This window comes from Lolium rigidum, chromosome 3 (genome assembly GCF_022539505.1).
Source record: "Lolium rigidum isolate FL_2022 chromosome 3, APGP_CSIRO_Lrig_0.1, whole genome shotgun sequence".
Taxonomy (NCBI): domain Eukaryota; kingdom Viridiplantae; phylum Streptophyta; class Magnoliopsida; order Poales; family Poaceae; genus Lolium; species Lolium rigidum.
In genome coordinates, this window is record NC_061510.1 from 222,508,437 (window position 1) to 222,530,737 (window position 22,301).

General features: G+C 49.1%; 1 protein-coding gene and 1 pseudogene across 1 annotated transcript; one reads left to right on the forward strand and one right to left on the reverse strand.

Moving 5' to 3' along the window:
- Positions 1-537: 537 nt before the first annotated feature.
- LOC124696094 (agamous-like MADS-box protein AGL61) lies at positions 538-1,062 on the reverse strand. The gene has a single exon (XM_047228871.1). The coding sequence runs from the start codon at positions 1,060-1,062 to the stop codon at positions 538-540; it is 525 nt and encodes a 174-aa protein (XP_047084827.1).
- A 7,781-nt stretch (positions 1,063-8,843) lies between these two features.
- Positions 8,844-18,845, forward strand: LOC124699017 (annotated as a pseudogene).
- The last annotated feature ends 3,456 nt before the right edge of the window (positions 18,846-22,301 follow it).

Genomic DNA, 22,301 nt, shown 5'->3' on the forward strand with positions numbered 1-22,301 from the left:
CATTTAATATACGGAATTGCAAAGTTTCAGCTAGCTGAGACATAGCTTATGTCTCAGTTACGTGCTCCACCGTTGGATTTTGTTTCTGCTTGAAGATTCGTGTTTGCTGTTGTTTGCACTTTATTTAGGTCCGCATTGCAACACACTAATATAATTCGACTGAGACATAAGTTAAGTCTCAGTCGACTGAGCCTTAGAGACACCCTTTAATATACTGCAACAGTTCATCTTTAAAAAAGGTGTAGCATGTCCAAAAGGAAACTTATTTCGGTTTAGGATTTTGTTACTACTTGGGATCGACAATTAAAAATCAGCCTAAAATCGTATGGAGATCCAGTGTTTATCCAATAATGGATGATTTGTGCCGAAAATACAAAACGCTATCTTATTAATCTAGAAACACATAACTTGGTGCAGTGCCTATTCCATAGTAGTAGCAAAACGCAGGTAAACATGACTAATAAATTGGTGACCCATAAGCTAAGTATACGCAGGCGTTAACCAAAGACCTCCAGCAAGGCAGCAATTGCCCCTGCACTACTGAGCTGAGAGCCGATCGTCGGCCCGGCGGCGAACATTGTCCCTGATGCGCTCGAGCGCCTTGATGAATACCGGCAGCTCCTCCTCCCCGAGCTCTTCAGGGTCGACCTCCCACCAGAACTGCTTCCCCGTCTTCTCCTGCACCTCCTGCACCTTCTTCCCGATGGCGGTCATCCGCGCGGCCTCCGCCGTGACCTCGGCGCTTTTCTTCTCCGTCTCCCGAAACAGGGCCTCCAGGGCCTTCCACTCCATGTCGTCAGCAGCAGCGGGAACAGGGGCGTTGTCGATGCAGCCCAGGACGGCTTCGGCGGAGGGGCTGCCGAAGGCAAACGCCTTGCCGGCCTCGGAAAAGACGACTATCGCGAGCCTGGCGCGGCAGAGCACGGCGAGCTCGGCGGCCTTCTTCCAGAGCCCAGCCTTGCGCTTAGAGAAGGTTACCTGCCGGGACTCCTTGTTCTCCACCCGGATGTTCTCCCTGCGCTGCCGCCCTTTCGTCTTCTTCCCCTTGTCGACCGGCGCCATGGTCGTTGAAGGAGGCCGCGGCGTCTGCGACATGGTCGTCGAAGGAGGCGGCGTCTGCGACATGCTCGTCGAAGGAGGCGGCGTCTGCGACATGGTCGTTGAACGGCGGGTGCTCTGGTTCGCCTTGTTGTGTCTCTCTTCTATGCGATGCGATGGAGGTGCAAGGAAAGTGAAGCTGAATATAAAGGAGGCGGTGGCGGTAATTTTGGAAAGAAATCACCCGCGCAAAACTTACCATATTGCCAGGGACAGCGCGTCCCCAATTTTGTGACCTAGCGCGAACCATCGTCCATCCGGCATCCCGCATCCGGGCTAGTATTCCATGCTGTACGACGGGAATCGTTTGAAGCGTCCGATTGATGGGGTAATAAAAGGAATGTGCAGCCTGAGTAGTTTCCGTGATTAGCTTCACGTTAAATCCCACGTTACAAGGAACTCAATTTCCTAGCAAAACATCTAGCAAATCAAAATCAGAAATATGACATTTCTTCTGTTTTATTTATGGAAGAATTTCTGATTGCCATATTGTTCCAGATTTGTGTAGAATGTAATTGAGATAATTGTACCACTCATACAACAACTTGTTCTTCATGTGCACTTTCATACAAAAACTTGCAATATGTGTTCTAGCAGTACAAGAACTTGTATTCCAAGTGCATTTTCATACAAAATCGTTGTGAGTCTAACACTTGGCGTTGCCACACTGGAAAATGAGGGCGCCAGTTTTGATCATTTAGCAGAAAAGCGCAACCATTTTTTCAATGTACAACAAGTCCCTCCGTGAATTATAGAAGAGAAAATCCCCAAATCCCTCTCCTCCGATCAAACCCATAACGTGCGAGCTGACTGGATCGGGGGTTCTGGCAATGGGCAAGGCGGTAGGATAGTACGCCGCCACGCTGCCGTGGTCGCTCCGCGTGTCGTCCGTGGCGTATTGCTCTTGGTGCTGACACAAGCAAGTGAAGCAACCACACAAACACAGATATGTTACGGATGGCTAGAAGGACACAACCTCAGGCACACAAGGACATTCACAATCGCAAGCGGGGCCTGACCGTATGCGAGCTACGCGCCGGTGACGGCAGACAAGAGCGCGTGTGGCGGCGGCTACAGAAACATCCCATACGTCGACGCTCTACTGCCCCATGTCGAGCACGCAGTCCTCCGTGCCGAAGGTGCGGTGATAGAGCATGCTGAAGCAGCGGCCGGAAGAGGGCGTCGTGCGAAAGTGGGCACCTCTGAGCGGGGTGATCATCCTGCAGGAGGCGATGACGAGCCTAGGTGGCGTCGGCATGCAGAAGTTGTGCAACTGGGCAGCACAGGAGGAGGCGTTAAACTTCACGAAGGCCGTGGTGAGCTATTTCAACGCTCGTCGGATGCGCCCGATCGACCGGGACTTGTTCTTGCGGAAAGGATGGTGATGATCGCCGCTCTAAGACGGAGGTGGCACGGTTTATTTCCTACGCAGGTCTGGCGTCATGATGGCGTAGATCATGCAGCGCATCACGTCGGGGCACTACTCGTCCGCCGTGACATGCCACCGCGATGGGCGGCGACGCCGTGGCCTACTCGGGCGTGGTCAGGACGTGGTGCGACCTGGCGCGCCGCGTATTCGCAAAGCTCCCGCCGAGATCTTGCCTGTGATGTGCACTTCCTGTATTCGATCGACATCGTGGCGTACGACGTCCAGGTTCTACGTGGTGATCCTCGGGAGTAGCTGGCCACTGCGACGGCGATCCTACATGAGCCTCCGGCATACCACCGGCCATGTCGCGCACAAACGCCAAGAGAGTTTCTGGCAAAACATTGTCCCGATGAATCCATGTGAAGACAGACGCATCTACTCTAGCTAGCCAACTTGATTGACTGATTGTTTACACGCTAGGAAGACACCAGATTATATGACGGCGAGGCCACTACGTGTCTTCCGAGGCGGAGCCGGCGGCAACGCGGTGATCACGCGGGCGGCCAAGGCGGCATGGCTCAGGTCACTGTACAAGGAGAAAGAACGGGAGAAGAGCAAGCATGCCATCCACATCCAGGTCGCAACCGTGGGTCCGTGGCCGCGGCACATGCGCACCGTGGAGGTCGTGCGGCTCACCAGCCAGGGCCCGACCTCGACAGCGTTCTGCGGCACCTTTGCACTTCACAGAGCCCGGCGTCCTCGCCGCCGCCGCTGTCATGATCCAGATGCTCCCTGCTGCTTCTCGCTGCCGTAGACCTCGCCGTGCCGCATGGATATGAACCACCTGCACTCCCAGTGCCCTCCCTCGTCTCCTTCCGGTCCCCGCATAAACCACCATTGCCGGTTCACCCGCGGCGAGGAATCCCCTTAGCGCTGACCGCGTCGTCCTCTGCGAGCTCCGTCGCCGCGCCACCGGACTTGAGGTCTACCAGGATGCGCAGAGCTGAGACCGCAGCGAGTGCTGGAGAATGATTACGGCGGCGGCCCGAGCTAGAGATCCCTCTCGAGGAGATGTACGGGCCGGCAACCCCACCTACTCTGCTCGTAATTAATTAAGGACCTCCGGGAAGGACTTGTTTGCTAATACACCTACATTGTTTTCTGCGTCGTGGCATGCCAAGTGTTGGTCTCACAGGATTTTGTATGAAATTGCACCTGAGATGCAAGTTCTTGTACCATGGGAACACACCTTGCAAGTTTTTGTATGAAAATGCACACAAATGACAAGTTATTGTATGAGTGATGCAATTACCTCAATGTAATTAGATGATGTCAACTGAAATCGTTTCCATCAAAGTTTCGCAAGTGGGATACCCACGAAGACGAACTTATGGGTTGGGCATGAACAGAGATATATCCATTGAATGCCCATTTGACGGGTGAGACCCACATGTCAATCTTAATCTCACTTCTCCAAAACCCAAGAAAAGATCCAAGGGCCCATAAATCATCTAGTCATGTTATGTGAGAATGAGACAATTAGGGTGTGTTTGGTAGACCGGGTGTAGTCAGATTCTCCCACCTCATCCCACTTTTTTCCACGTTTTGTTGTTTGGTAGGGTGGGTCGGTTCAACTGGGCAGTGCCCACCTCACCCGAAAAAGGGCTCTCAGCCCTGCCCGATAGAGAAGCTGAAATCGAGCTTCGCATGTGGGCAGGGCTGACCTCGCCCGGAAAACCCCACGCGCGCCTCTCCCGTGGGCTGAGACCAGCAGGGGTCAACCGCCCCACTCCTCATTCTCTCCCAAAACTGCTCCCTGTCGACACCGCCCAAACGAGCCCCGCTGGAACCTCCTCGACGCCGGCTTGCGCCGCCGCTCGACGCCGGCCTGCGTCGCCCCCTCCCGCAACGCCACGGAGGAGCTCCGCTCCGCCACGCCAGCAAGCCCGCCTCCAGCTCCTCGACGAGCACGGATGCGCACCGCAGCGGACCGTCCACGCAGCAATCTCCGCCACCAGCGCCTCGACGAACTCCGCCTACGGCGCATCGACGAGCTCCGCCACGGCAGCAAGTCCGCCTCCAGCGCCTCGACGAGCACGGACACGCCGCAGCAGCCCGGCCACGCCAGCGAGCTCCACCTGCAGCACCTCGACGAGCACCTCCACGAATGCGCCGTAGCAGAACGCCGCCCACGCCAATGAACCCCTGCACGGCCGCGACGAGGGCCATCGTCGCCACAGCCAGCAAAGGGACCCGATTGCGTTTTCAGAAGGACTCGATTGCTTTTTTTTCTGTGTACAGGGACCCGATTGCTTTTTTATTCTAAATACAGGGACTCCATTGCCTTTCATTTTGGTATTCAGGGGTTTCTGTGCAATTTCTCAGCACATCTCACCCCATACAGTCCACCAAACAACAGATGCACTTGACATATCTCAACACACACGAGGTACCAAACACGTGAGGATATCCCAACTCAGCTTAGCTAGGTCAGCTTGTATGAGTGTAGATAGTTATTCTCTAGTGATCCAGGCTACCAAACACACCCTTAGATTCCGTGTTGATTGGGTTGTAATTTTGGAATGATGTTACTAGCGTTTATACGTTTCTACTACTATTGTTGTTTCCATTGCTCCATATAGTTTCATATCCATATCGGGTATGGATATGAAGGGCATTTTCTATCATAAATAGTTTCACAAGCGGGTAATGGATGGGCATCAATCTGAGGGAGCCCTACCCATTCAAACCTCTCATTGCCATCCCTATGTTTTTTTTCTTTTCGAAATGGGGGATATATCGCCCCAGCTTCTGCATCCAAAGGATGCACACGGCTTTTTTATTAGATTATTCACGAACCTTAAAAGAAACAATACAAAAGATCAATCTCGAAGCAATCTTACTATACCTACAGTGGGATGAAGAGGGTGACAATACACCAACTCACATCAACCAAAACTAAATGCCTTCCCAAACCGTCCAATAGCAGGTGAGAAGCACATCCAGTCAAGCAGACTCTCAGCGCACGCCAACGCCCACGCCACAGGAGTTGCTCTCGCCGTCTTCCTCGACTCCATCTTCAAGAGAGATCAACGCATTACCCTTGCAAGACCTGCCGTCGATGCCACCATGACGCCAGACGGCTCCACCATCCTGCACCTATACATCATCCCGCATCTGTCGTTGATACCCTGCAGCACCATGCCACTGAGACTTAGCGCCAACAATGTGGTAGATGAACACCACTCCACCGAGAACCGCCAACATCCAGCAGCTGCTCCAAAAACGATGCCCCAAGAGGTAGAACGACGCAGGGCGCGCCGCCATCGTCCGATCCGGGAGACCCGGACCTAGGGTTTCCCCCGGAGCAGCACAAGTGAGAGACCGCAGACTGCGACGACGATGCCTTCAAGAAGGTAGCGGCGCGACACGTCGCCATCGTCCGCCAACCGAAGTCGGAGCACGGTTTTCACCGGCAGCCGCGCATCTCCAACTCGCCGAGTGTAGTGCCAAGACGGGCAAAGATGACGCCTTCGACAAGGTAACGACGTCGAACGACGCCGCCATCATCCGCCAAGACCGAGGTCGAGGCTCAGTTTTCACCGGCCACCATGACACCCCGGACTAGATCACCATTGCCGGAAACCTGTGTGAGATCCCATGATCCCCCACACAGGGCTACCAGCCTGGCCGACCACCTCCGACGAAGAAGAAGGCCGCCTCCTCCGTCGAACCCGAGGCTGCTGCCCCGGGCGTCCTCGAGCCGCGGGAGAATCCCAAGGTCACCACCCCGCACCGGCGAGAAAGGGAGGAGATGGCGCAACCCATCCCCCACCCGCCACCACCGGTGTGCCATCGACGGGAGGAAGGGGAGGCCGCGGCACATCAGCCACCGTCCGACCGCCGCCCAGCCTCCTTCCTCCGACCGTCGCCGCCCAGCCATCACACGTGGGCAGGGGGTCTACCGCCTCAGCCTCGAGGGGATCCCCCAGCCGTCGTCCTCGCCGCGTCAAGAGGTAAGCCCGCCGCCGCCGCCACGCCCCGCGGCCTTTGCCCGGTGGCGCCGCCGGCGGCGGCGGCGGGAGGCGGCTAGGGTTTTTTGGGTGAGGGAGGGAGGTGCGGGAGGGACGTGAGGTGCGGGAGGGACGTGAGGTTTTTTGCCATCCCTATGTGTTCCTCTACATACCAGGATGAGCCAATGCCGACACCGTTGGAGCCTCATCGACATTCCGCGGAAGAAACCTCCGCTACTCGGTCACCATTTTATTCGCCCTTGGGCCATCTGCCGGATGAGGACGGCGATGCGAGCAGTTGTCGACGCGATCACCGGGCGAGATCGTGTTTTTGGTGATGAGACAACACATACAGTCGTTGATAGGGCAACATGCCATGGCCGCCGGGGTAGGGACCTTCCTTCGAAGAGGTATGACAGTTTCTTAATGGAAACTGTTTCAATGTATTCTAGTTTGGTATGCGTGTTACGATAGTTTGCATCAAATTTTTACATTATGTTTTCTCATATTTATATTAAATCTGTGATGCATGAAATTCAAATTTCTATGCATGAAATCATCAACTGACAAGTCACATAGGATACACTAAATGGACTCATGCTTGTACTACATAACACGACACCAATAGTTGTGGTGGTACAATGTATAACTTTTTAGATGTACAATGTATACTTTTCCCAGCACTTACTTTGCGTCATTATTTTTTATCTATAATGGAATAATCCGTAGGTGCCGAGAAAGATCTGGGGGCTTACAGGATAGCACATGTGGTGGTAGGCTAGGCAATCCGAGTTTGACCCTCACCACCATCTTAATAGAAATACCAGGGTGGTTCCTCCCACTGTTGGTCTAGTATAAGCCATAGGTGTTGTAGAACGTATTTTGCAGTAGACAACTATCTCTAAGCTACAATAAATATTGCACATGTGGTTTTTACGATGCCTTTTCCACAACATTTAACCATGTAGCTTGGCGTATGCAAGCGTGGGTAACGCTTACATCCCTGCAGTGGTTGTATCCCCTCCTAGGTGTGGCCATAATGGTCAACATCAAATAGTCTATGGTGATTTATTCCTTTGAGCATTAATTGGATTTAGATCATATGGTTTGTTGTTTTATGGTGGCTTAGGCACTTTTGACAAAGATGTCATCCGCGGTTATGCTAAGTATTATTGTGTTAGGGTTTTTAAGTTTTGCTTTCTGTGCTCGTGAACTTCTTCCCTAAACAACATTAAATGGATTGGATGTTTGACAACCTGCCTTATAATGGTGTGTCCTCCAACACGAAGTGCCCAACAATATATGATTCTCAACAATAAGTGTGGACGACTTATGCAATATTTGAAGCCTTCGGGTTACTCCATCTTGTGTAGGTTTTGCTTTGCTCATCTTTTTTAATGAAACACCAGACGGCTTCAAGGGTCCTCCCAATTATTTTTCTATCTTATTAGTTATTTTTTGCGAAAAGATACATTGTTCTATAAATAATCATCAAACACAATAGAAAGAACCACAAAACAATGAAAAATACAAATACATCCTTGGACCACATAGGGATGACTACAAGCACTAGAGCGAGCCAGAGACCATATTCTGAGGCTAGGATGTCTCTGCGGCCTCACCACGTCGACAAAGAGACTGAAACTAACAAAAACAAGAATTCGGAACCCTTCGTCCAGAGAGAGGCCAGGGTCTGCCGCACCACAAGGGTCTAAGACCATCGTAGACAGGGCGGAACGACAGCAGATGGGACGAAACCATAGCCTTTTCGGGATCGCCTTTCTATTCCCTTGTACTTGTACTAGTTCCGTATGTTCCGGTAGCATGAAGTTATTGGGGTAACCCTAATAGAGACCTATGTTGTTTGTGTGCGCTTTAGTTCGTCAATCTAATGTTCTTTAGATAGATCCATTCCTTCTTCTTATAAGGTGTACTATTATTCTCTTGAAAAATCAAACTACGCTAACTTCAGCTAAGTTTTAGAGAAACTATCAGGCTCTTCGATCAACACTAATTTAGTATCGGTTGAATTCATTGTGAACCATATTTTCATATATCATTACTCAATTTTTTTGTTGTTGATTTGAATTTGTTCATAGAGAAGAAGTACTGGTGTTTAGGATCAGCAGGTTGCCATACCCACGAACTAGTATGAGCACGTGGCCGACTATGTTTCCGAGTCCCCCGATCGGCAACGCGTATATATATGTACAGTATTATTTAGGCAACAAGCAGTCGAAGCCTTATTCGTGTTCATCGAGAGGGCCTGGCCGGCTGGTTGGTTTTCGATCGCCATGGCGAGCCACCGAGAGTATGACCTCTTCAACTGCTTCGACGTTCTGGATCTCCTGGAAGAGGAGGGAATGGATCTCGGCGACGATCTTCCGGCGGACGAGCCCACGGCCGGCGACGATCTTCCGGCGGAGGAGGCCACGGCAGAACCTGGAGCAAGGGCGACAGGCGACGACGAGGCCATGGCTGCTGGGGAGAAGAAGTGGCCGGTGACGTCGTTCAGGGAGAGGTACGTGTACCCGTAGCGGCCCTTGTTTGGGCTCACCACCGTCCGCGACCCCGTGGTCCTGGAGATCTTGGAAACAGTGGAGGCCATCAGGAAGAAGAGTTGGGCCGAGTCCAGGCTCCAGCGCCTAGAGTGCCTCAAGAACACCAGGTGATTCATCCTGGACCGGGGACGAAGGTCGAAGGGGTACCTCGCAGTCCGTTGTTATTTCTTCTTCTTTTTTGAAACTTGATGATCCATCAGTATTTTGTAACAAGGAACTGCCCGTTTGATGCTCCTTTTTTACACAACTGCATGTTTTGGTGCATGTCTTTCTAGAAGCAAATAGTACTCCCGCTATCCTAAAATAATTGGTTCAATTTTCGTATCTACACACTTAAAATATGTTTAGATATAACTGTATCTAGATAAACTTGACCAACTTATTTCCGGATTCACGTTCCCATATAACTAGCATGTGAAGCTGGAAACTAAGATTTTTCAGGAAACAAAAAACCATGAAAAGTTGCAATTAAAGTTTCAGGTCATTATATACTACTCCCTCCATTTCTAGATATAAGGTGAATAGTTTCTGGTACAAATATTAAAAAACTCAAGTTGAATAAAAATTACACCAGATTTGCGCGGGTTTGCCGCTAGAAAATTAACGTCAGAAAATATAGAAGTTGAAAAAGATAAGGAAACACAATCAAATCTCTAAAAAATTGTCCACATAAGTTGTGCAATGCAATAGACCTTATATTCAGAATTTTTCTCAAAAAACTATACACATATATTATATCTATAAACAAAAGAAAAACAGAGGGAGTACTATGTAACATGATAAGGGTAAGAATGAGAGTGGCGTTTCAAGCTAGGCAGCGTGCATGCTTCTACCGCCGGATGTATGGTCAAGTTCAGGGGGAAGGGCGCTAACCTCACTTAAAATCAACAAAATGAATTAATGAACCATCGCCGTCTTTGCACGTTAAGTTTCGTCGGGTTTTGTCACGTTTCAAAAATCAAGGTCAGATTACCTGTTGGTAATTGAAGTGGGTGCACGCCCAATCAACTAGGGTGAAATTTTCCAAGTAGGCTTCCTTAAGATGAAGCCTACCTTTAGTTTTGCCTCAAATTTATCAAGTATGCATGCTTAGTGCATTTAGGTCTGGATAAAATTTTCAGTTTTGCTGCAGGGAGGAAGAATAATACGTAAACAAGTTATCATGTGGTTTACACCTATTTTATGAGCACATGGGCTTCACTTCATCCGGGAGCACATGCCCAATCATGGCCCAGTCGCTAGAGAGACACAACTAAGATGTTTCATGTAGTGTCATATAAAAGCTCATTGAGTAATTCAACTAGAAATTGGTGAATTTCCTATACAGAAATATTCATAAGCATAGATGATGCTAACGTAATAATATAAAGATCTTCAAAGCCATAAAATTATTTCCAAATGTTTCTGTGTAAATTTTTTATTGTACTACATTAACTTAGTGACATATAATATTTTGAATGCTAATCACCATCACCATCTGCAACTTACTGATACACATCATATATCCACTTACTTCGCAAATACTAATGTGTAAATTATTTGATGTTTGGTGCATGATTTTATAGTTGAGGGTTAATATTGCTTTGTATCTAGTTGTTCAATATTATTATGATCTTGTTTCTATGCTATCAATTCATGTATGGGTCTTAATTATACGAAGAATGTACCATATTTTGTATGCTCTTGTTTGCTTAATCTCTAGATAAAATCAGCAGGTGTTAGCACCTGATGGTATCACTTATTTTTATAAAAACATTGCACAGACGGGGAAAACTACCAATTTGCTCACGTTAGACCTCCTAGCCCTAGACGGTCATACACAATGTCTTGCTATCCTGCAACTATACATGTGAAGTGTCCACATGAGTCATGTTTTCTTGCTATTTGAAAATCTAGGGGACGGGTGGTGCCGTCACTTGAATCAATAAAACAAAGAACAAGGTCTTAAGGTGAATGCGGCAAGGGTGAAGGATGATGGGGAATATGCTCTGTCCAAGTCGACATGTGAGAAGCATGGTGACAAACAAGTCCCGGAGAAGGACAAAAAGATGCATGGACCATGCAATGTACTGAATCAGCTGGGCAAAAAAAAGGAACGTAAGTATGGAACATATAAGAGAAGAGGGAGAAGTTCAAAGAGTTCCAGTGAGGAATTAAATACTGAAGTTGGTGGCAAGCGTCCTTTTTATGGAGATGATATGGAGATTGATGTGGGAAATATGGCCAAGAAACAAAAGAATGGAGTGGTGATCCCTAGCACCATATATGATAATGCGGGGCTGTCGAAACAGCCCTGCGAGAACCGATGAAGGTTGGGGCTTACAACTGTCGGGGTTTGGGGAATGGCCCGGCAGTTGACGGTCTTCTGGATCTCCAGAAGAAGGAGGACCTCGACGTGCTTTTCCTGTCTGAAACAAAAATGGATGAGAAGAGATTGGAGTGGTTTAGGTGGAAGCTTGGAATGCCAAACATGTCCGTTAAAAATTGTGAAGGGCAAAGTGGTGGGCTTGCTATGTTTTGGAAAAGAGGTATTAATTTGAGGACCGGTCTGAAGTCACGGTATCATATTGATTCAGTGATCACTGATGCGGATGGTTTCCAATGGAGGTTTACGGGAATTTATGGCGAGCCAAAAATGGAGGAGAGGGAGTCTACATGGAGATTGTTACGAAACATAAAACATCATAGCAATTTACCATGGTTATGTGCTGGGGATTTCAACGAGATCTTGCTGTCTTGTGAGAAGGTAGGAGGGGCTGCTCGGCCCCAAGTGTATATGGACCGGTTCAAGGAGGCTTTGGAGGACTGTAAACTCCATGATTTGGGGTTTTCCGGGGACCCTTTTACATGGAGAAATAATAGTCGAACAAGTGAACGTTACATAAAGGAGCGCCTTGATAGAGCAGTGGCTTCTCAGGAGTGGTGTGCTCATTTCCCGAACTACAAAGTGGTTAATGGTGATCCTCGTCACTCTGACCATCGACCGATTATTATTCATATGGAGGGAGAATCCACAAATATGTGGAGGAAAATAGGAGAGGGACCTTTCCGATTCGAGGCAAAGTGGTTAGAAGAGGACAACTGTGAGGATATTGTAAAAAATGCATGGCAGCAAGCAGACCGTCACGGGCCTGGATCGGTCATGGGTAATTTGAAGAAGGTGGCGGGAGAACTCACGAACTAGAGCAGATCTTCACTTGGTAATCTGGAAAAGCGTATTTCGCGTGTAAAAAAGGATCTTGAAGCATGTAGGCGGAAAGATATCTCACATGAGCAAGTGCAGAGAGAACTTTTGTTGCGTTATAAACTGGAGAAATTAGAAAAACAGCGCGATCTTTATTGGAAGCAAAGGGCGAAAGTTAATTGGCTCACCAAAGGGGATAAGAATACGGCTTTTTTCCATTCAGTTGCTTCGGAGAGGAAAAAGCATAACAGAATTAAAAAACTGAAGAAGGAGGACGGGGTGATGGTGGAGGGAGAGGCGGAAATGGCGGCAGTGGTTACAAATTATTTTAATAAGTTGTTCACTTCTAATGCAGGACAACGTATTGATGAATTGTTGGAGCGCGTTGTCCATCGGGTAACACCGGAAATGAATGACATGCTTCTTCGAGAATTCACACGGGAGGAGGTGAAGGATGCGCTCAATTGTTTTGGGGACCTCAAGGCGCCGGGCCCTGATGGCATGCCAGCTGTTTTCTACAAACGGTTTTGGGATATTATTGGTGACCGGGTGACCGATGAAGTCCTTCAAGTCTTGCGTGGTGGTGATCTCCCAGCTGAATGGAACAAAACCAATGTGGCTCTCATTCCTAAGGTAAAAAATCCGGAGCAAATGAAAGATCTGCGACCTATAAGTTTATGCAATGTTGTATACAAGCTTGTTTCAAAAGTCTTGGCAAATAGGCTCAAGCTCATCCTCGAGGAGATCATTGCGCCAAATCAGAGCGCCTTTGTACCGGGATGGTTGATAACAGATAACATTTTGCTTGCATATGAAGTGAATCACTACATGAAAAATAAGAGAAGTGGATCTACAGGCTATGCAGCATTAAAGCTTGATATGAGTAAGGCATATGACCGCGTTGAGTGGCATTTCTTGGAGAATATGATGAGGAGGATGGGGTTCGATGAAAGGTGGATAGCTTTGATTATGAAGTGTTGCTCTTCAGTCAAATATAGATTTAAGCTGAATGGTTCACTCACGACGGAGGTGATTCCCGGAAGAGGACTTCGGCAGGGGGACCCTATATCCCCATATCTTTTTCTCATATGTGCTGAAGCATTCTCTAGCATGTTGAATCAAGCTGACCAGGATGGGAGTTTGGAAGGGATTAAAATTTGTCCAGGCGCACCGAGTTTTAACCATTTGTTGTTCGCAGATGATTCTTTAATTCTCCTGAAAGTTTCAGAGGAAAGTTCGTTTCATTTGCGGAATATCCTAAACTTATACGAGGTTTGCTCGGGGCAGACTATTAACGTGGACAAGTCATCCATTGTTTTCAGCAAGAACACACCGAGAAGGGATAGAGATCAAATGATGTCCGCGCTGGGTGTCAGATGTGAAGGAAGAAATGGCAAGTACTTGGGACTGCCGGTCTATGTGGGAAAATCAAGATCAAAAACGTTTGCTTACATTAAGGATAAAATCTGGAAAGCTATCCAAGGCTGGAAAGAGAAAATGTTGTCAAGAGTTGGCAAGGAAATTCTTATTAAGGCTTGTGCACAAGCAATTCCGGTGTTTGCTATGACATGTTTCGATATCACTAAAGGACTATGTGATCAGATTAATAGTATGCTCAGTAGGTTCTTTTGGGCTAGCCAAGATAAGGAGAATAAGATTCACTGAATTAGTTGGGAGAAGCTTACGACACCAAAGGAGAAAGGGGGGCTGGGATACAAGGATTTGTATTCGTTCAATATCGCCATGTTGGCGAAACAGGCCTGGAGGTTGCTTACAAACCCAAACTCCTTGTGTGCTCGGTTGATGAAGGCTCGGTATTTCCCGGACTGCTCCATTTTTGAGGCTGAATGTAAGGCTGGAATTTCTTATGCTTGGCGAAGTATACTTAAGGGCATCGATCTCTTGCACCAAGGTGTCATCAGGAGGGTTGGAGACGGGACAACTATTGATATCTGGCATGATCCTTGGTTACCGAGAGAATGGAGCCGCCGACCAATTACTGCTAGAGGCCATGCAATTGTGAACAAGGTCAGTGAGCTTATGGACCCTGTAGATGGCACTTGGGACAAAGTTTTAGTCCGTGATATTTTCTGCGAGCAAGATGCTGCCATAATTTTAACTATACCATTGTTTGAGGACATTGAGGATGAATGGGCGTGGCACTTTGATGACAAAGGATTGTTCAGTGTAAAATCGGCATATCGTCTGCATAGACAGTTAGCTGATGTTCAGCATGGACAGCAAGGATGTTCAGAGCCACAACATGGTTTTCAGTGGAAGGAAATCTGGAGGGTTGAGTGTACGCCAAAAGTTCGCCAGTTTCTATGGCGCATTGCCCATAATAGCCTGCCACACCGACTCAGTCTGCAACGACGTGGGATGGAAATCGATCCTATCTGTCCACTTTGCAAGCGACTGAACGAAGACGGCTGCCACCTGTTTCTACGGTGCTAAAAGTTTGTGGAGAAAAACACACTTGGAGGAGGTATGGAAAAAGCTAGTAGAATGTACAGGTCCGAAGGAAGTAATCTCACATATTCTGCAGTTACGACATGATCAAAAACTGCGGTCCATTTCCCTACTCTGGTGGCGGTGGAAGGACAGAAATAGAATAGTTGCAGGGGAGAAAGGAAACTCTGAAGATCAGTTGCTCCGCCTGATCAGCGAAACAGCTCATGAATTTGAACAATTCTTTACAAAAGTTAGTGAGAAGCCTTGCCAAAACTGGGTGACACCTTCCGAGGATGAGCTTAAGATGAATATAGATGGTGGTTTTAGCGCTGCTGATTGGACAGGAGGTTGGGGTTTTGTAGTCCGAAATGTCAATGGAGAAGCGGTAGCTGCAGGTGCTGGTTCACTGCCCTTCGTCTATGATGCATTACAGGCTGAAGCAATGGCTTGTTTAACTGGCATTCAGTGGTTGAGCTACTGGGGAATAAGCAAGATCCAGGTGGAGACGGACTCTCAAAAACTGGTACAAACCATTACGACAAATGCTTACGACCTGTCAGTGAATGGACATTTATTCCGAGAAATAAGATGTTTTGCTAGTTTGAATTTCTCTAGTTTCTCAATCAAGTTTTGCCCACGGGCTTGTAATAAAGTAGCGGACGCATTAGCGACGTACGGTATGAGTTTAGGGCATGAGTCCTCAGCCGTATGGCCGGACGGTGTTCCTGAATTTGTACAAGGTTTAGTGGCCAGCGACATTGCTGTGCTCACCAGTTAATGGAATTTCGGTTTCCACCTCAAAAAAAAAATAAACTGTGTCCATCGTTGTCACTCGAATTGACCAACCATCGTCGGCTTTCCACACCGCTCTCCCTCAAGCACCTCCTCATTGGTCGGCCACCACCTTGTCAATCCTCCCAATCCCCAGGTCCGGTTTCTTCTCCGATGTCAGAATGGTATCCACCCCTTGACACACACATATACTCCATAATATTTTTTATTAATGTGGTTGGCTGAGCCATTAGAGCAATTCCAATAATATAGCCAACTGCTGGCTATAACAAGATGCCATGTCATTTATATTCACCATATAGCTAATATGTACAATAGTTGGCTATAAAAATGAAGTACTTTACTAACATATGACACACCTTTCACTCTCACAAAGTGTCTAGGAGCACGTGCAAGAGCTGGCTATTACATAAGAGCAAGTACAATAGAGTTCAGTCAGCTGACTATAAGATATTAAATAATATATTTTAGATGAGTTGGAGGAGAGAGAAGGGAGGTGGGCTACTATTTTAATAGAGACCACGTCATATTTGGCATTACCTTCTGTTATTATAATTTTCGAGGTTTCATACTGATTTAAAAACAGAGCAAGCTCTTATAGATCAAACTTGATAGTTACTGCAGACATCTGTTGTTAGCAGTCAAAGGGAATGGTGTCAGCTGAATCCTATTTTACTACAACACGCATATGAAAACATATGCGGTCCAGGTATAAAATTAACTTCGCAAAACTAACTTCACGAATCCTTGTTGTGAAACAGGATTCCTTATTAAAAAAAAGAAGTAATCTCCTGCACCAGCAAAACTAACTTAACAGTACTACCTCTTATCATTATTAAAAAAAGAAGTGGCAGCATCAGCACAGGCAAAGCATCTAACGAAGGTAATCTCCTACACCAGCCAGTTTTGGAAGGGACACAAGTCTTCCCTTGTTAATTTGGAGAGGAGGCGGGCCATGCACAACGAGAACTCACAGATCATCAGATTAATATCAGATTACTTTTAGCATGCTTCAACAAACATCTGAAGATCAAGAAAAATAATCAGTAGTTTTCTCTTCGCCAAAAATTTCATGAGACGTAGACCTGATAAGACAGTCGGTTAATATGGATTCCACAGACTGAATAACAATATGGATTCTTTGAACAAGGATGGGATTGTCAAGACACCTGCAAATTACCTATGCCTGGTCTAACGGGATGATGTAGCCATGTCGGTCCGTCTCCATTGGCGTGCCTGCCATCACACATCAACAGCCGAGGGCCATGGAGAGCCTTGAGGTGTTTCCCGCATACGGCCCTTGCCAGGATCAACAGGACATTAGATTATCCATCCATACACAAACAATATACATGACGGACTACGGAATTGGTCACCACAAAGATGCGCTGCAAAATTGCAGCTCCTCGTTCCATGGACGAAGGTGAAGGTGAAATCCATAACTCGATGGTGTAGACGGCCCCATGATATCCTACCTTTGGTTTTCACTTATCACGCATGTTCCATAAATCCATCAGTTCAAGGCAATTAGTCCCAGAACAATGCTCGTTCATGCACAAAAGGTACATGCCAAATGCATCAGTAAGAATTCATATGCACGGTTTTGATGTCACACAAAAGCAATTCTAATATACCTTGGAAGGATCTCAATCAGACAAAAGTGATTCTTCTAAATACATCCATGTTCATCACTGTAACAATTCAATGTAGAAGTCGATTTCCTGTAGAAACTCAGGTGTGGATATTTTACCTTTGCAGATGTGATTGAGCTTCAATCATCGACAGGCAATGCAGTGGATCTCGGCAGAGTGAACAGGCGGGCTCCTGTGGTGAGGCAACTTCAGAAGGATCTGTGGATTCCATACTTGTGGGGGGCAGAATTCTATTATTCTCTTGTATGCATTACACATCGCAGCCTGCAAAAAGTAGCGTTAGTACATGGAAGAACCCACAAAAACCTGGGAGCTATAGTTGTCAACCTGACAGGATCCATGGTTCAGTCAATTAGCAGAAATTCAGATAGCTAGCAGATGCACACAGGGGATGAGGATTGCAACCGCCGTCGTCCCATCGGGAAGGAAGGAGGAGAGAAACTCGTCGTCGCCGGGGGCTGGGAGCGTAGGTGTACGGCGGCCGCGTCGCGTGAAGGTGGGGGGTGGGCACGCTAGATCGCCGAGCGAAGAACGCATCGACGGGGCGGAGGTTGAAGGCGCCTCCGCGGGCATCGGACAGTCCAGCGACGCCGTGACGGAGGAGCTGCGTCTGCCACGCCACGCCAGGTCGACGGTCCTTCGAGGCATGGCGCCCTCCTCCGTCGCCATGGTGAGGATGCGGCGCGGGGGCGGCGGTAGCGGGCGCACTGCTACTGTCCTAGTTTTCGGGGACGGGATGAAAGGGGTGGAACCGTGGAAGGACTGCTTCCTAGTTTTCGGAGTAAATGAAAAAAACTACCACAATTGTGCCACATATGTCACGGAACTACCAAATGTGCTCGTTTTGTCACATGACTACCACTATTGGAGCATGTCTGCGACGCGGAGCACTGATTTTCCAATTTGCGAGTACTAACCCAGTTTCTGGCAGCTGGGTCCTACTGTCAGGTCCGACGTGGAACAAAACTGATGGACGCCACAACAGTTAGGGCGCCTGCAAAAGTTGGAGGGCCTTTTTGCAAAAATCCATTTGTCTTCTTCCCCGTCAGATTGAAGCAGCTCGCCGTCGATGCGCACCCCCTTCGAGCTCGCCGTCGCCTCAATCCGCTACAGGATGAGCAGATGGTCCTCCCGGACCCCTCCATCCCCTCGCTCCCACCCTGCAGCCGCCGCCGTCGACAAGGCAGCGCCCAACGGAGCCGAGGAGGTGACCCTCGCCGACCCCGTCCACCCCGCCGCCGAGATCGACGACCTCCGCGCCACCAAGCTCACCCTCGAGGACCAGCTCGCCGCCGCCGCCAACGATAACACCACCCTCGCCGCGGAGACCCACCGCCTCGAGGGCCTCTTCGCCGAGGCCCGCGACGACGTCGCCACCGCCGAGCACGCCGCCGCCACCGAGGCCGAGGCCGCCGCGCTCCGCGCCGAGGTCGCGCGCTTCCAGGCCCTCCTCGACCGCAAGAGGGCTGACCGCGAGGACGACGAGCGCCAGCGCCGGGAGCTCGAGGCCGAGGTCGGCGCCGTCCGCCAGGCCAAGCGCCAGCTCCAGGAGGAGATCCACGCCCTCAAGGCCTCCGCCGCCGTCGAGGAGAGGGAGGTCGCTCCGGACGCGCGGCCACGAAGGAGGACGGTGGGGTCGCGTGGCAGGGGGTGGCGGCGGGCGCGGCCGCCGGCGCCGCCGTCACGGCCGCCCTCGTGCCCGTCTACCTCCGCCTCAAGAGGTAATCGATCTGGTGCGCGTGGACGGCGCACCGGCGGCCTAGCTCTGATTGTATGGGGCGTGCAGAGGAAGGAGAAGACCCTCTCCGTTTGTTTTAATGGGATTTCTATTTTTTTTATTTTTTATGGGGAAATTGGATCCGTGTGTGACACCAAAAAATATTACCAGGTTATATTTGCAAAATAACACTACCGGTTGGGTTTTCAACTGCCACGTGGTCCTGACAGGTGGGCCCGAATAGTCAGAAAACTGTTTAAGAGGTCTAAATAATGAAATCAGTGCTCCGCGTCGCAGACATGCCCCAATAGTGGTAGTCATGTGACAAAACGAGCATATTTGGTAGTTCCGTGACATATGTGGCACAATTGTGATAGTTTTTTGTCATTTACTCTAGTTTTCGGGGCAATGCAAGGAAAGATATCTTTCCTAATTATTTTGTATTGATTATATACCCTAATTGGCGCTAGTACATGAAGGAGGAGCGCTTACGGTCAAACAAGATTAGACGGTTAGATGATTAGCGGAGACACTAAGATTGGAATGAATGGTTAGAATGATCCGAATCTCCTTCACCAAACGCGTTGTACGACCTACGACCAACTCCAATATAATAGTAAAGAGGATCAGTAGCGACGAGTGCAGTCGATTTCTCCCGCTCGCATGGAGCCAACGACATGGTTTTCCTTTGATCGGGTTGACCACGTGCCACCGTTGACCATGGCATTTTTATCTTTGAATATGCTGAGGAGAAGTAAGGGTTCCAGGAACCGGTTTAGCTTCTCCCATCAACCGAGATTATTTACCGCCGATGTCTCCGCCCTAGGTAAACGGCTAAACGCCTAAAATTGTACGCCGGTGAGGCGGTGGTGGGAGGCTGAGGCGGTAACAAAAGCCGTTACGGCTATGGGGTCCACAAAACGACCCGCTAGTTCGTACACGACCATAGTTGAGCGGTCCGAACCACTGACCTGTGGGTCCGGTTAAGAGCCTTCCCCACCTGTCATGCAAAGTATGAGACGTCTCTCACTCCGGCGGATTTCCGTCGTGTGGACCCCATACGCTTGCCAGGCTGTCGATGCAGTCTCGCGGGGAGGATTTATAACGCGGGCGCCGGCCGGCGAAGCCGTCACCAGAGAGTTGAACGACCAAAACGCGCGTGGCTACCAGAGACTTATAGAATGGAGCCGACGATGGAGTCGGACAAGGAGATGGAGATGGCGATGGAGGCGGCGGAGGGGATGAGCTGGAAGGCGCTGTTCGAGCGGCGGGTGGTGATGGCGGACGCGCACTGCCGCAACGCCGACAGCCTGCTCCACGGCCTCGTCGTGGTCTTCACCGAGCACGAGGCGCGCGACATGCGGGCGTGCGGCGGGGAGGAGGCGCGGCGCGGCCTCGAGGACGCCCACGCGCAGCTCGGCCTCGCCCTCGCCAGCATGGGCGCGGCCCGCCACCTCGCGCTCCGGTGCGCCGCCCGCCGCGCGCTCGACCCCGGCTACGGATCCGGCTCCGACCCGACCACGTCGACTTCGACCCCGCCGCTCTCCCCCTCCTCCTCCTCCGTCGCCGACCCCGAAGCGCGGCGCGTGCTGGCCCTGCTCCGGGAGGCCACCGAGCTCGTCTACCGCGTGCACGACCTCGTGGAGGGCGCTCGCGCCCACATGGGCGCCGCCGAGTCCCTCCTGCTGGCGCTGGGCCTGGACGAGGACGCCGACGGTGGCCGCGACCGTGGCTCCGCTCCCTGGGTTCACCCGCCCTGCGTCGCCGAGCAGCTCGACGGCACCATGGACCTCGGCGAGGCGTTCGCGCGGGCGCTGGACCTCCTCATGCTCACCACGGAGGCGGGGGAGGCGGCGTTCCGCGTCGGCGGCGATTAAGACCTCGATCCGCGCCCCGGGCTCCTGTTGCTCTCTTCGACCGCTCGGTTTGGTGACTTTGGTCCATCCGCTTGCTCAATTTCGTTTTGCTTTACACGCCGTAGCTTGCGTGACATGATCGTGAGATGGCACACGTCGCTTTTGGTTCTGAACTTGTGATCCATATGCTGGTGTTGATGATCTGAGAACATAATTCGTTTAGTTGCTTGTGTTGCTCGAATCTTGGAACGGTCGATCATCCAATGTTGTTTCTTGTTGATCAATCAGTGATGATTTTGCTCGTTAACCTGTTGCCTGCAATGTTCCTACTCCCTAGCTTTCTTCCTTGGAATTGAGCGTCGATCATAGTAGTACATCATATAAATTTTTTGAGCAAAGTCCAGTTTTCTCCCCTAAACTTTTCACTTGGGTCATATTTTCCCCCTAAACTACAGAGGACTTTGTTCATTTTTTTTTGTCTTGGTTCTTGTTTTGATCTCTATATCATTGTCATGTAACTAGAGAGGACGATTTTGTGTCAGGTCTTTCAGAAATAGAAATATTTTGGTCATCCCCAAATTCTCCAAAATTCCTGAAATTAATTTCAACGAATTCCGATAAATTATACTACCTCTATCTATAAATACATGTCTTAGATTTGTCAAAATTTAATGTATGTAGACACTATTTGATTTATACATACATCTAAATTCTAAATTTAGATAAATTTAAAACATCTATTTATGGATGGAAGGAGTACTAGCAATCTATCCCGAAATTTCTAGTAGAAATATATTTACCCAGTACATAGAGAAATAAATGGGACTTTGGTTGAAATCTTGAACTCTGAGCATGATAGTACAATCTTAAACTCCACCATTTTTTTTTGAACAAACTCCACCATTTCAGGTCCTGCTTTTGACACATCTGCTCTAGCCTTTCTTCATCAGAAAGTGCCCAAACACAATGTGCCATGGTGCATTCTAAAAGGGAGTATCTCCACAAATCTTTGGCACCACAGATACCGCAAGAACTCGAGATATGTAATCGATGGATACCATACCTATGGTGCGCACCTCTCAGACTCAGACTTAGGTGCCAATGTCCTGCCCATATATAGGGGGGCGTCTCCTGCCGTGTTTAACGTCGGATGCAAGACCCACTGTTAGCTACTCGCTTCGTTCTGTAATGTAATATGTTCTTATATTACATGATATAGAGGGAGTACTTAACAAATGGACACCTTTAGGACGAATTCCCTATGAAACATTCCATATAAATGTTACGCAACAAGCGGACCCCACTTGTCAGTGTTACTAAATCCCTCTTCTTCCACACTTGGCATTTCAAGACGGGTAGAGACATGCATAACAGGGGTGAAGCGTTCAGAGGAACAAACCGGCGCCGATGGCAATGGGCCCCAAGCAGTAGGTGGGCCAACTACCCAGTTAGTGTCGGAAGGTGGCGAGGGTGGGCACTACTAGAAAAGACCTAGGCACAATATCATTAGCAGAGGCGCATCATAATCAACATGCGGCTCATCATAATCAACATGGGCCATTGCTAATTTCTATGTTACTTGCAGTGACGCACCAATTTTCAAAAATA